This window comes from Notothenia coriiceps, unplaced genomic scaffold (assembly GCF_000735185.1).
Source record: "Notothenia coriiceps isolate Sejong01 unplaced genomic scaffold, NC01 NC01_scaffold00017070, whole genome shotgun sequence".
In the NCBI taxonomy this organism is placed as follows: domain Eukaryota; kingdom Metazoa; phylum Chordata; class Actinopteri; order Perciformes; family Nototheniidae; genus Notothenia; species Notothenia coriiceps.
The window spans coordinates 643,656-658,514 of NW_011349771.1; the positions used below are offsets into that span (position 1 = coordinate 643,656).

The window sequence follows — 14,859 nt, forward strand, 5'->3', positions numbered from 1 at the left end:
GGGGGGGGGCGCAACTTCCAACAGGAGTAATTTGGGGGGGCTCTTGGGAAAAAAGGTTGGGAACCACTGGCATAAAGGACTATTACAGTGTGGGTGATGGAAAAGAGAAGTGTGCGTCTTCTGGTAGCTCAGACATTATAGTATTATTGACATGTTGCGTCTTCCTAACTGTTTGCCCGCTGAATTCAGACATCACATGGATTTTGTTCAGGTTCAGTAAGTGGGTTACAATTGAGTCTAATTTTCTTCTGTAACTGCGGGATAGCTTCTGCCTGACAATGTAACATACAGCCAAATTATGCCATCAACATCATTTACCCATCAACAATTGCACACTGCTGAACAGATTCACAATAACATGCCAAAAGCCTCCAGTCTGTTCACATTTACGCAGCCTATAATTGCCTGTAAAAACCTTAGTAGACAACACTCATAATAAGTCCTGAGGGGAATGATTGGTCGTAGGCTGAGTCTGAGCCACATCCACTGGTGAAATGTTCCAGTTTTGGTTCCACTGATTAAATTCAAAATGGCATGAATCCTTGTTTCCGAGACTCAGAGCACTTCTAAACTTTAGAGAGTTAGAAACACACCTCAGCAGAAGAAGTTGCCAAGACATTCGACACTCCTCAGCGAGTCGCAGGCAGGCAATTGTCTAATCCTGAGTGAAATATTGTTTTCCATTTCATTATCATACAAAGCAGGTGCCGCCTTCAGCAACACCCGGCCCGTGAGACACATTCAAAGTTTAGCAACGTTTTGTCAAATACTTCACAGCTGTTATGAGAAGCACATGAACAGAAATTGCTGAAAATGTCGGCTGAAAGGGTACATTATCTTGTGTTCGGTCTTTAAAAACTCTAACCCTTAAAAAGGGGAACATTTTTGCACCCTATAAATAGATTTTCCTCTCGCTTCATGGAACATAATTCTTTTAGACTGAATGTAAGATTAAATGACTTGTTGAAAGCGACATTTTTTGCTTCTCTCTGCCTGGTCTTCTCTCTGATCCCTGAGTCCCTGACTGGTAATATTCAAATCTGTTTCCTCTGCAAAGCTATCCATTTTTACTCCCAGCTCATTAGCAGCACTTCAAAGCCTCCCTGTATCGCATCTATTTTCCCTTTCATTCAATCACGTGGAACTGCAACCCTTGCTCTCTTGCATCAATCCCTCTATCTCATCTCCTTCCTCTATTTCTCTGGCTTCTTCGTTTCCCTCTGAGGACAGTGCAGGTGTCCTTATCCTTTTACCTAACAGTGCACATCTGTTTTTACAAATGGGAGCAAGTAGGAGCAGCAGGGGGAGTGGGGTTTTAATTAAGATAAAAACACAGTTAGCTTTAGTGGCTAAAATACCTGTTTGAACCGGATTCTTATCTGCAACTCTGCATTTTCAGCTAACATTGGCTGCATTATCCCAATTCAGGAGTGATACATATACTGAAAAGGACCTGTGAGGTTTTGATGTCTTTGGGAAGTCATTTTACCCTCAAGTGGGATGGAAAGCAAACTGAAAGGAAGCGTGACAGGAATGAGGTATGGATGCCTCCTCCCTTCGGGTGGCCGGATTAGAAATGGCGACAGTGAGCACAGGAGGAGGAATTGCAAGGCATGGCAAAAGAGGAAGCTGAGGAGAGGAGGAAGACATGGGGGTTGGTTATTGAGACAAAGATTAAATGGATCTCTCTGTAAAACCGCTGGATAAAAATCACTTCTGTCCCTGGGTGATCACACTCCGAAATTATCATTAGAGAAAATGAATATGAGAGCTGGAACTGCAAAATCAATATGCTTGTTAAATTCTTGCATGGGCGCTTGGGAGAATAGAAAGCTAGAGGAGTGCGTAATATGTGTGTGTGTGTGTGTGTGTGTGTGTGTGTGTGTGTGTGTGTGTGTGTGTGTGTGTGTGTGTTTAGGATGAGGGTTAATGGTAATCACTGCGGCACTTTACGCCCTTTTGTGGCCCTCCATTTGAAAAATGAAAAGGGTGTCCAACAATCACTTGAAGGGACAATCCAATTATCAGTGTGAGGGGTAGTGACAATATGTGCTTGAAGGTGTGTTTTTTCAACAGAAAGGATTAAAAGGAAGCTTGACTTAATTATTCGGCCAATTCCTAATTGTTATTACTGGAGTTTAAGTCGCGAAACCAAAAGCCAGGGACAAAGCAGCTGAGATTTATATGTGTGGTCCCGCTTCACTGACTACAATCAGGGAATTTTGATAAAAGTGAGAGAAAATGAGAGGCTATTTCCTGGGGATGACGTTATGTTCTGTTGATAAGAGCTAGCAGCGGCATTAGAGGCTGAAGCACATTTGGGTATTAAAGTGAGTTTGTAGGTCAACTGAAAAAGTCCAGGATCAAAGGACCTGCAGTAAATCTCAAAGTGAGCGGAGTTTCCCTTTAAAGGATCATGTTTACACTGACAGCCGTAGTGGTAGTGTTTCCCCATTCCTCACTGGATTTATGTCATTGTGTCCTCTTAAACAATGGCAAAGAGGACATGCTGCTGAAGCATCAGTCATCCCAAACGACACGGAGTATTGGCAGAACATCATGTTTTTGATCCGTAAAGCAGCGCCAATCAATATTTTGATATCATAAATTATCATAAAAAAGGGTATCTTATATGAATCCGCAGAGAAATATCAGCAGCACTGCAGTTCCTCTCGGTTCTAGTGTTTAAGGATCTAACAGCTCGTTGTTTTTCGTTTCAAGGGCCGCCATTTTACTAGTGTTTTATTTTTCAACAGTCGTGCCCAGCCTTCCAGCTTCAGCAGGCAGATGTTATTAGCAACATCAACAAAAAATCCAATACAACAAATGTTCTCTTCTTGTCCAACACCAAACAGCCGGCACACAGGCAGTTAGTCACTAGCTGGTGAACATGGTGGGACATTTACTGTAGCTGCTAAAGAGACAGACATTTAAAGGTCCCATGTCATGCTTTTTCGGTTATTACCAGTCCCCTTGTGTACTATGAAGGTTTGTATGCATGTAAACGGTCTGCAGAGTCAAAAACCCTCAAAGTACACCCTGTAGCGAGTAAAACTCTAACACAGAAAAGACCTATCTATGCTGCCCCAGAACGCCTCGTTGGAGATTTCTCTTTTTCCATTGTTTTCTTCCTGGGTATCGCTACGTAGGGAGTTTTGCTTGTTCTCCTGTATCGCCGACACGGAAGCCTGTCCGCCACTCGAAGCAGCTCACAGCAATGAGCCTCGCAAACATCCCGACCAATCAGAGCACACTGGGCTCACAGGGAGGGGGGGTGGGCGGGAGCTCCAACAAGCCGTTTAGGACAGAGAGGGAATACCGGTGAATACACATACATTACAGAGATGCTGTATGGGAAACCAATGTGAGTTTGGAAAATTTAAATCTATTCGAGTAGACCTCAACAATGGAAATATGATCAGTAGAAATGGCCATGACATGGGACCTTTAAGTTAAAGTAAAAAGAGAGTGAAATTGGTCTTTTGTTCTTTACCAAGGCAGAAACTTAACTCGTAAAAAATGTAAATGAATAAATTAAAGCTATGGTTGCCAGGCTCAATTTTAGTCAGAGGAAATGTAACGAGTTTGACAGTGAGCTGACCAATGACGTTCATCAAAAATGTGTCTGAAAAACATGACAACGTTCATTTCAGTGATTTTTTGACAGCGGATCAGTTTGAAGTGTTGCAGGGAGTAATGGAAGAGTCAGCCGCAGTGATCTATCAGACGAAGAGCTGCAGGCGACAGCTCCAACTCCTCAATGAGGAATCATCTCCACTTTGGCTGTTTATAGACTCATGCCCTGTGCAGCATAACATCAGATCACACTTTGCTTACAGTGTGCTGGGAAAAGCCCAATTATTGCCTGAATTTTTAATCAAAACAAAAATGGGTTTTTTTGTTGCTCTTAACACAGTTGCTTTTACCATCAGTAAACAGGGTTCAGCCAGGGCCTAAATGTTAAGTACTGCCACTTTAGGAGTGTGGTAAGCATTCACTCCATTTGTCTAGATGGTATTGGAATACATTTGGGAAAAACTGTGAAATATTATTGTTGTTTTTAAAAGACCATCATGGGTTAAATGTTACTGATGAAACAAAGTGAGAACAGACAGTAATGGCTGAACATGGTTCACATTTCTTTATAGAGAGGAGGTTAGAGAGTAAAGAGTGTGGGTGGAACTGGTTCCACGTTAAATAGGGACTATAGTTTCATGAATGCTATCCAAGCTCCAAAATGGTGGAATGAGCTCCCCATTGAAATCAGGATAGCTTATAGCAGATAGCTTGCACATCTTCCGGCGCAGACTGAAAACTCATCTCTTTCCACTCCACTTCGAGCGATAGAATTACTAACAAAGCAAAGCACTATACTAATAAAGGACTGGCTTTCCTAAAGCTAGTTGAGTAGCACTTGAAATGTGTTGGCTCTATGAAACCTGATGTACTTCTATGATTCTGTTTTCTTCAAGGTTGTATCTTCCTGGTCAAATGCACTTATTGTAAGTCGCTTTGGATAAAAGCGTCAGCTAAATGAATGTAATGTAATGAATGCTAAAAAGGAAATCCTGGCTGATGAATTCATAAAGGGTTCAGAGTGCTGTAGAAGATGGGGATGGATGGTAGAACATGGATGGTGAACCCCAGGATTCAATGAGAGCTTGCATTGAGTTACAGAAGCTGATGGAACCGGGCTATAGTGATGAGCTCTCAGTGTGCGTACAGCAGTGGAGAACCGTCAGGGCCTTCAAGGTATTCAGAGAATACCCTGGAACACTCAGATAAAAAAATTAAAAAATCGATTGAATTATATAAATAACATGTAATAAAATGTATATAAAATGAATAAATGAGAATCGTATCTGTGTTGTTGATCTGTAATATTACAGGGTTACATTGATTTGTTTGTCCTTCTCGGACCATGCACTACGCATTTCAGTGGTTTTGTGTTAGAAAAGAAAGCAACCAATCAGATCTTGTTCTGGGTCTCTGGGTAGAATATCCTTCAACCAAGGTATTCTACATCCTTGATAGAATGCCCTGGCCGTTGCACTGAATGAGAGCGTACGTTTGGACTGACAGTTTGATCAACCAATCAGATATTGATTTGTAGCCAATGGGCGTATTCTTTCAGAGTTTCCCTCGGCGGCGGGGGGTGTGTGTGTCTACAGAAGGTCCAGTTGTGATAGACACGGTTCGCCACTGGCGTACAGTACAGCAACTTCAAAACGCTGGTGACGAGGAAATGGTACGCTTCTTCCACAAAAAGGTTACAGCCGTATCTACTTAAACAACTTGATTGACAGTACTTCAAGAGTGACTTGCGTATAAGTTATGCTGTGTCAGTGACTAACTTCTGGGTGGGATGTCAGAGGGATGCTCCTCACTGTGATGATGACTCACTGTGGCACGGTGCCTTTGATCCTCTCCCCAGCTTTGTGAATACAGAATACACTTTGATTGACGCTGCGCACATTATGGCCGTTTCAGAGTTGGCAGGAGAGAAGAATACACGTCTGTTATGTTGAAAAGCTCCGTCTATGCTGCTGTGGGCCAAGTTGGAGGAAATGCACATTTGAGCTGCTTTCTACTTCTAACCCTAAACAATGCCTATCATGGGAGGCTACCCGGCACAGCAGCTATCCGTCCTTTGTCATGTGCAGCATGCTTGATTTCGGCAGCGTTTGATCAACACCCACAGCTACTTAAAAGCACAGACAGCTGGATACAGATTGGGTTGGTAACAGCTATGTGCTGAAATGAACCTTCAGTGCTTATCATGCACAATGTGACATAACAAAGTAAAGTGAGGATCAGCTTTAATCAACCATAATGGGTGATGAAATGAGCTTAGCCACTGCTACAAAACACGGTGCTCTCCTCAGTTTCAGATCCTCCTCAGTATTCTAACCCTGTGCAACGTCATAAGCAATTACAAGCATATTATGCCAGGATAACAAGATAACAAGAGCATGGAAAGGATGGCGGCGAATAACACACAAACCCTGTGTATTTGGTTTTGACTCATTAAAGTGTGTGCCATTGAATTGCACAAAACAGTTGGAAAGGACTACACCTGCCAAAAAACATTAACAACAAAATGCAAAACAGCCGTGTTGGTAATTCCAATGAAGCAGCGCACCGATCCATTAGATGCAGCATATACAGTGTGAATAATGCAACACTGACAAGGTTAAGCCTTATGAGGGCAGATGAGGTTTAATATGTTAAAGAAATGTGCTGAGCGCCTGAGAGATGCCTCACACACTCGTCAGAGTGTCAGGGGGAATCAAGCCCGATGTGTTTGAACACAGCCAGGTTGTTATCTATGTATTAACATGTATTCAGGGATTAGGGGATCTAATACCTGACTTTGTTACAATCAGTACAGAATGTACGAGATCAGTGTGTGGTTACAGAACGTTATCAGGATGTGAAAGATGGAATAAAGACGTGACCTGTCAGCAACCTTTCAGGGAAGGAATGCGTGTGTGTAAGAGCATACGTGCCTGTGTGTATTCTGTTTGTGTGTGTTTACAACATTTAGTTCGGCTTAGCTGTTCTGAGCTGTTTTCTGAGTACTGGGCGGATTCAAAGCAATCTGCCACCTCTCCCAAAACTATCCGAGCGCTGACTGTAACACAAAGGACGGCGCAGAACACCTGCTGCGATGATGGAGATGGCTGGCAGCCAAGACGACATATGGGTCTCATTCTGGCCCTAATGAAGACAACCTGACATAAATATCGTACAAAACGGACGGCTCTGGAGACCTGCACTGTCCCACTGCTGTGTGTTGCTGACATTGACATTTGATCATCCTTAGGGTTTGAGGCTTGAGAAATGCGAGCGGAAGCGTGGAGTGAATGCAAAGTTTTAAATGTAATAGGATGCATTTAATGCATAACAATATGGCTCCCCAAAAGCATAAACAGCTCAGTTTCCTTTGAAGCCTGAAGGTAATAGAGCATACCATCCACAGTTGCTGGATGAAATGATTTTGCTGCTGTAAACAAGTGCTAGCTCACAGCCCTCACGAGGTGTATGATGTGTCTGAATACCTTAATGTTGAAAGAAAAGCCTCTTGAAGTTTGTAAGACTTTACTGTCCTTAAGCTCTGAGCCTGTGTCAAAAAATAACATCAAAAGCGAGAACACAGGTAATTAAGATACTGCAAGTCAGTGCTTAAAAGGGAAACTGTGATCGTGCATATTCAAAAGCAGCAGCTCAAAACTGCACTGTTTAAACAACTTATACGCTTTTGATTCGATTTTCCACCTGGTAAGGAGCGGAAGAATCCGGTGCCAAAATGCTGTTCTTATAGTTGTACTGACTGTACGGAGCTTTGACCTAACCAGAACTCCAGTGTGTTTTTTGGTTATAACTTGAAAAACTAACAAAAGAAAGTTGCAGTTATGCCACTTCCTGCCCCAACCTAATGTCCTTGTTGTGATCCATGTGGAGGCCTGGGGGCAGCCAGGAGGCTAACCGTTAATATAACTGCCTGACAAGAAAACTCTGGCTGTTTAGAGAGATAATGGCCTTGACCAGAGACACAGTAATAGCCTTTCCTCGGCAAAGAAATGTTGTGCTGCCAGTTCACAGCCCTCCATGTTGCCTTTTTATAGTACACCATAATTAATACGATGTAATTGAAGCAAGCATGTTCAGCGTTCAGTACACAGAGGCCCCCTGCTCTCACGGGGTAAAAAGCCAAGTAAAGATGTAAAATGATAGTCATCACAGCTGTCAAATTACATATTAATGGACATTTCTTTCTGCGGGGTTAATCTTCAGTGTAGAGTTCTAAATTATAACAGAATCTGCAGAGCAGAGCACTCATGTCATCATCTCACGCAGACAAAGGCACTTTTCTACAGAATATGACCGAAAGGATTAATAATCGTCCATTACTGCCAAAGTTCATCAGCTTCCTGTTCCATGTAGCGCTGAAATCACGTTAATGACATCTTGGGATCCATGTTTTGCAGCTCGAGTTTTAATTCCACGGAGGTTCAAACCATCCAATTTAGCGCTCTCATATTATGTTTCCGGCTGTAATCCGTTTATTAGGGAAACAATCTCAAAGTCTCTCTTGATAATGAATGGCATTTAAATGATGATATGATGTACTGTATATGTGGGGGCAGCCTTCCCTATAGCATGTTAATGATCCACGGCATTCTGCTAATCAGTCAATTAATCACCGCACTATGAATGTAATCTCTTACTTAGGCACTGTTCTACATAATGGGTTTTAAACATTCAAATTCATGCTTGGATTACAAATGAGGCTCATTCTGGTGTCAGGCTCTTGGGCTTTCAATGACAGCCTTTGAATCGGGATGTTATTATATGATACATGATTTTTTTTGTTCAACACACAAGGTTGTACGCAGTGACACAGCACAATGTATCTCTTAACATTTCTACTATGAGCCATTGAAGCTCCATGGTTGTTGTTTTTCATATATTCTCTCTAGATGTAGTTCATGTTCTTCAAGGGTGATATTTTTCTGATGAAAAATCCTCTCTACAAACTCTGGATCTCATTGAAAAAGCTCATTTTGCTTTTGAGGTTTCACACAGCAGCTCAAAACAAACTCATGTTTATTTATCACATACTTAAGTCTCTCATATCAGGAGCTCAGTTTATCAAAATGGAGTGAAATAGAAGCCTTTGCTTTACAAAAGTAAACAGTGGAGGATCAATTTGTAATCCATTTCTAAATTGGCTTTTCGAAATGAATCCAATCAATAGCACTGGAAGGTCAGCCATTGTTTTTCTGTATCAGTAAATATCAAGACAAATGAATGCTTTGGCCTTCTGTTTCTTTTGGACTCACTATTGATCACAGTTTGAAGTTGCATTTCTTATTTTACTAGTGTTTGAATAATTCAATATTTTAGAAAACATGCAATTTTTTCCAGATATCTTTGGTTAAAGCTAGGATTGTCGATTCCCCTTTTTTTTTTCGAGTTAAACGACTGCTGACCCAAGTTACGTATTTATCGTGCAAATCCAAGACTGACAATAATCTCCTAATCTAATGTTAAAGGTGGGGTAGGTAAATTTGAGAAACCGGCTCGAGATACACTTTTTGTTATATTCCATGGAATGCTCTTAACATCCCGATAGCAATGAATATCTTCTGTGGAAGCCGTGGCGCTGTAAAAAGCACGACCAATCATCTGGGCCGGCCCGGCTAAAATAACTGGATGGCCTACCTGCCTGTCAGCCTTCCATCTGTGCACAAACTTATCTCGTGCCCTCATTGGTCATGTGCGCGTTCGTGTGTGTTGGAGGAGGGGCTCTGTAAGGAAGTGGCAGATCTTTTCCGACTGTATTTTCAAATTCTTGCGCACTCGAGCTGGTTTCTCCAAAATCACCTTTAAGCAAACAAGAAAAGTGAAGCATCTCCCCAAATGTTGAATATTTTTTAAACAAATAGACACTTGTAACTGCAGACTAAATCATCATCGGTTTAACTAACATTACATGACATTATTATGATGAAAAATAAAAGATAATGCGGCAACTCAAAATGTGAACTTATTAATGACCTACTGTGAAATCATTGATAAACGACATACTAACTAATGACAAGACAGTCGTACAAGCTTATAAAAGGGTGCATTAAAGCAAAATTGGTACTCTGAACTTCTACGACTTTAGACATGAAATTTAAACAAATGTTAATGGGGACTACTTTTCAGACCATGAAAGAAGTTAAATAAAGTCTTTATAGTCTAATAAAGACTTTCCAAATCTGAAGAATAAACCCGAGGCCGTCATCTTGCTGTGCTTTTATTTTATAGGGATTGTAAAGAAATGACAGAGAAATGAGGGAGAGAGGTCGGGAACATGCTCCCAATGACCCCGGACAGTTTTAAGGGATGATACGGTTCATTGTGCTATAGGTGGCTTTGATTTTCACCTTCTTTAAATCTGTCTCTTGGGGGTCACCAATCTTTATGTAAAAGCAATACCAAGTCAGTGAAGTACACTTGAAGGATCGATATTTAACGTTTGAACACTAAATGCTTTTTTAGTTGTCAGTTATTTCGTTTTTTTTTTATGTTGATAAATAGTGAAGTAAGCTGTTCAAGTATCACCTGTTGTTTGTTTTGCAGAGATTTAGACATTATTAATATCCTGGTCTGTAGGTCAACTAAAACTCCCCTTTTGGCGAGACAGTAATATTTTGGGATTGCTGCAGATGCTCCCTGATAGTCATATCTTAATTTGAAACGTACCCCCAGCTGACAGAAACACTAATGTGATTTATTTGTGTTCTGCCTGAAGGATCCAGTGAGTGGAGGAGGAGACAGAAATTAACAGAGCAGAACAGAGCATCAGATAAATTCTAGTTTCTCCTGAAGCTCACCAAGCTCAAATCGTGGGGAACTTTCTGCTCAATTAACACATTTCACTTTCTCAAAGCCTTGTTTGCTCTCTATGCAAATATTTAGACATGCTTGTGTGTTATTTATGGACAAGGCCAGTGCGCAAGGTGGACTCCTGCTGGCAAGTTAAGCTCTAAGCATCTGTACGGTTTCTTTTTCCAAAGTGATGTAAACTGGACTGTTGAAGAGAGGCCCCCCCCTGACCCAAGCCGTCACACGCTTCAGCACACACAGCAGCTGGAATACTAAACAGGTCAAAACAGAAACACTTTGAAACATCATTCAGCAAAAATAGACTTTAAATGGAGCTTGAACTGAGGGTTAAATAAACGGGGGGGAATTGTATCATTTTCAATACACAGTTTGCACATCTTAGACACTGAGCATGCATGAAAGTCACACATTAAAGCTGAAAGTCGGTTTGTTTGTCTGTTCGATCAATATCTGTCACCGATACAAACAGCCCTTAATCCTATTAATCCTCCAGTAATAATGATACAGCATGCACACAGCATTCAAATTGTCTATGTTTTATTTTAGAAATCTCAGCACACCATACTGAACCAAAGATGTAGGAAATGAACTTGCAATCTTTTTGCCATTTACCCTTGCACAAGAAGAAAATGTAGAACCAAGTAAAGCAATAAAAAACGACTTGTCAGGCAGTTCGCTACTTCATAAGACTTTAAATTAGTTTCTACAAATTATTGTAATAAATCTTCTATTAATTCAACTGCCCAAATTAAACTTCTGGGTATTATGTTCCCAAAATATGCTGAAGATAATAACGTTACCACCAGAGGATATTAAGCCATGACTCCAGTTGTCCAGTGACAGATCACAGACAATAGAGAGGTAATGACATCCTGAAGCAGTCCTACTCCAACATGTGCAATATGTCCTTCCCTATCAATAGTGAAACAGACTCTACTTGAGCCTAGCTGACACATTGCTTGGCTCATCGTATGTGGAGGGCCATTGGCAATGAAAACTGTGTTATATGGCCCAGTAGTGCTGACAGGTTTCTTTCTCCCCCTCTCCTGCCCTCCCCCTCCTCTCCTCTTTATTTCTCCCTCTTCTAGGCTGTGAAGAGGCTGGCACGTGGAAAGGGGAGGGGGGAAGGATGGATCTTCAGACGGGTGTAAGAGCCTCCCCCCAGGGAAGCCGGCGTCGGATGCAAGGCCTCATGGGCCGTTGACCTGCTGTCTCCTTGATTTATGGCGGCTGGGGGCCTCCGGCCACTGCAGACACCTCCTTTCCCTCCACACACACTGCAGGATCGCAAGGAGCCACACACACTGCACCATCGTCTACGGGAGCTTCCAAAGGGGAATTCTTCGCACATGCTGAGCTGCAGCACAGGCGCAACTCCTGCTTTCAACACAGTCTCGTATCAAAACAAACCCCTCCATAAACATTTCTATACTGCAGCAGCGTGTCCCGCATTCCCATCACATTTCCATTAGATCGAGCATGCTCTAAGAGTATTCTCCCTTTGACTGTGTGTGGATTACTATCAGTCATGGCGTGTCAGCTGTAAAAGCCGCGGTGTAGTCGCTGCTCAGGGACAGAGGCGGATCAATGGAAGTGCGTTGAGTAACGAGGTGATGTTCCTGTTTTCACATGGTCTGAGAGCAATCAGCAGCCAGCATATCTCCGCTGACTCCACACACTGCTCTGCTTCTACATTGCAATAACCGTCCTCCTTTAAAGACTGTTCGTGTAGTGAATTATAGTATTGTTATAATATAAAGACACACTAGGCGGACATTTGCTCCTGTGCACACAAGACCTATCAGAACACTTTAAATGCAACTCGTTTTTCTCCAACCTTAGAGGTTTGGAGTGCCCAATCACCTTCTGGTGTGTTTTTGCTTTTGAAACTGGGGACTGATAGTGAGAGCCAGCAGGTGCCCTCGCCATGGTGTTACCGCCCCCAGACAAACGCCACGTGTGCCTCACCACCATCGTCATCATGACCAGCATGGCCTTCATGGACGCCTACCTGGTGGAGCAGAACCAGGGTCCCAGAAAGATTGGTGTGTGTATAATAGTGCTGGTAGGGGATGTGTGCTTCCTCATAGTGCTGCGCTACGTGGCCGTGTGGGTCGGTGCAGAGGTGCGCACCGCCCGAAGAGGATACGCCATGATCCTCTGGTTTCTCTACATCTTTGTCCTAGAGATAAAACTCTACTTTGTTTTCCAGAATTGCAAGGCAGACAGGAAGAGCTTGGAGACGGTGGCCAGGAAAGCTTTGACGTTATTATTATCAGTATGTGTACCGGGCTTGTACTTGGTTCTAGTGGCTCTGGATAGTATGGAATATGTGAGAACTTTCCGGAAGAAAGAGGACATGAGGAGTCGTCTGTTCTGGGTGGCTCTGGACCTGCTGGACCTGCTGGATATCCAAGCCAACCTGTGGGAGCCGCAGCGGACAGGCCTGCCCATCTGGGCCGAGGGCCTGATGTTCTTCTACTGCTACATCCTGCTGCTCATCCTGCCCTGCGTGTCTCTCAGTGAAATCAGCATGCAGGGGGAGCACATGTCGCCCCAGAAGATGATGCTGTACCCGGTCCTGAGCCTGGTCACTATAAACGTGGTCACCATCCTCATACGGGGCGTGAACATGGTGCTGTTTCAGGACAGCCGGGTTTCCACCATCTTTGTCGGGAAGAACGTGGTGGCCATCGCCACCAAGGCGTCCACCTTCCTGGAGTACCGCCGACAGGTAAAGGAGTTCCCCCACCCGCAGAACGCCATGGCGCTAGAGCTGCAGCAGAACAGCCACACGCAGCCGCTGCCCAACGCCACCAGTTTACCACATGAACCTTCGCCGGCGCAGGACGTCATTGATACATGACCGCCAGCTCTGGACTGAGCATCATTAGAAACTCAAAGCTTTTTAATGAAAGCTGCTGGAGGTGGATAGAGGAATCAGCTGCATGACGGGATTCTGCTCTTGTCAAGCCCACATGAACTGCTGTGAAACCATAAAAGAGATTTTCAGCATCACCTGCCTGTCAGAACATACTGTAAACCTACACTTGACTCTGAGTGCAGCGTGCAGACTTTGAAATCAAGTCAAAGGTTTTTATCGTGCTATTGTGTTTTTAATTGTTTCAAATGTTTTCAAAGCTCAAACTTTTATTAAAAAGACAATCTCCAAAGTGTGCAGACCGGTGACATTATGTTGTGTAAATGGACAGCTGGTCGCCCCTCGGTGAGTATCTTGTATTTTTTAAAGGTCACTTTTTCAACTATGTGGCATTTCCTTTGAATTCCAGCACCCAAGGAACTACCATTCAGCGCGAGGCACTGACGGAGAGGAGGAGCAGAGAGTGATAAGGGTCAGTCATGGGGTCTATCTGTGCTGTGCTACAGCGAGGTTGGTGGCAGACGAATGCTTTTCCCTCTGTGTAGGGTTCTGCTGAGAAGTGAGCTCTGTGGAAGCTGCTGCCTCGGTCAGTGTAACGCTTTACGACCAAATGTCTGATAAAAGCACCGGAGCTCAGCACTATACCGTCCACTGCAGGCATCCAAGCGTGTGTTTTACTGTGTGTGTGTGTGTGTGTGTCACGCACACTCTGGCCTATAGAGTATGTGTGCCTGCAGGCGTACATGTTCACCACAGGAGGTTTAGCTTATTCTTTTGGCACAGATGTGTGGTTTATGTGTGTAATGTATTGAAAATCTGAAGAAATACATGAAAATAGAAAAAACCGTATATGATGGGGGTGAGATACTTTTTGTTTCATGTACTGTACATTCCTCCGAACCTATAGCTGAAGCCTTGAAGTCAGAAAAAATGTCCAGAGAACGCCTCACTAATGAATTGACACAAGATACAATATAAATACTATATCATTCAAACAGAAAAAAGTTTATTCAATTTATTAATAATTATTATTATTGTTAATTATTATTATTGTACATTCTTTACTTGTTGGAGGCAAATGATGTTTTAATAAAAGTATGAATAAAAAGATTTATGATGAAAGCATGGTTTCTTTTTCCAAATTGTCCATTTACATACAGTATTTATTATTTTTAGCTTAAAGGGGACCTATCATGCAAAATTCACTTCTTGATGTATTTTATACATAAATATGTGACCCCGTATGGCGTTATATTTGTGCCTCTATCCTGAGCACGCAATGAAACATGTTGAGCATAGAAAATATGATTGAGCGCGCACTTGAACATTTTTGAGCACAGAGAAATATATTTTCTCTCATAAAACTCCTGCTCCGTGCGCAAGCAGACCGCTGCACGCGCTCTCTCTCCCTCGCTCGCTCGTCTCCAGCCTGTGCACGCTCAGCTTTGCCTGGGCTCGCTCAAGTTGTCACAGCGTTACAAATGTGCCACAAAACCAACCAATCGGAGAAGTCGAGAAGGTCAATTCTGATTGGCTGGTCCAGCGCCATGTAGAGAGAAGAGTTGCGACAGCGGAAG

At 42.8% G+C, this 14,859-nt stretch overlaps 1 protein-coding gene across 1 annotated transcript in view; it reads left to right on the forward strand.

Moving 5' to 3' along the window:
* The window catches only part of tmem121ab (transmembrane protein 121Ab), a 45,004-nt gene extending 30,682 nt beyond the window's left edge, over positions 1-14,322 (forward strand). The window contains exon 2 of the mRNA XM_010776518.1: positions 11,490-14,322. Coding sequence (XP_010774820.1) covers positions 12,329-13,267 — 939 coding nt within the window. The 5' untranslated portion in view covers positions 11,490-12,328 and the 3' untranslated portion in view covers positions 13,268-14,322. The remainder of the gene's footprint in view (positions 1-11,489) is intronic.
* Positions 14,323-14,859: the final 537 nt, after the last annotated feature.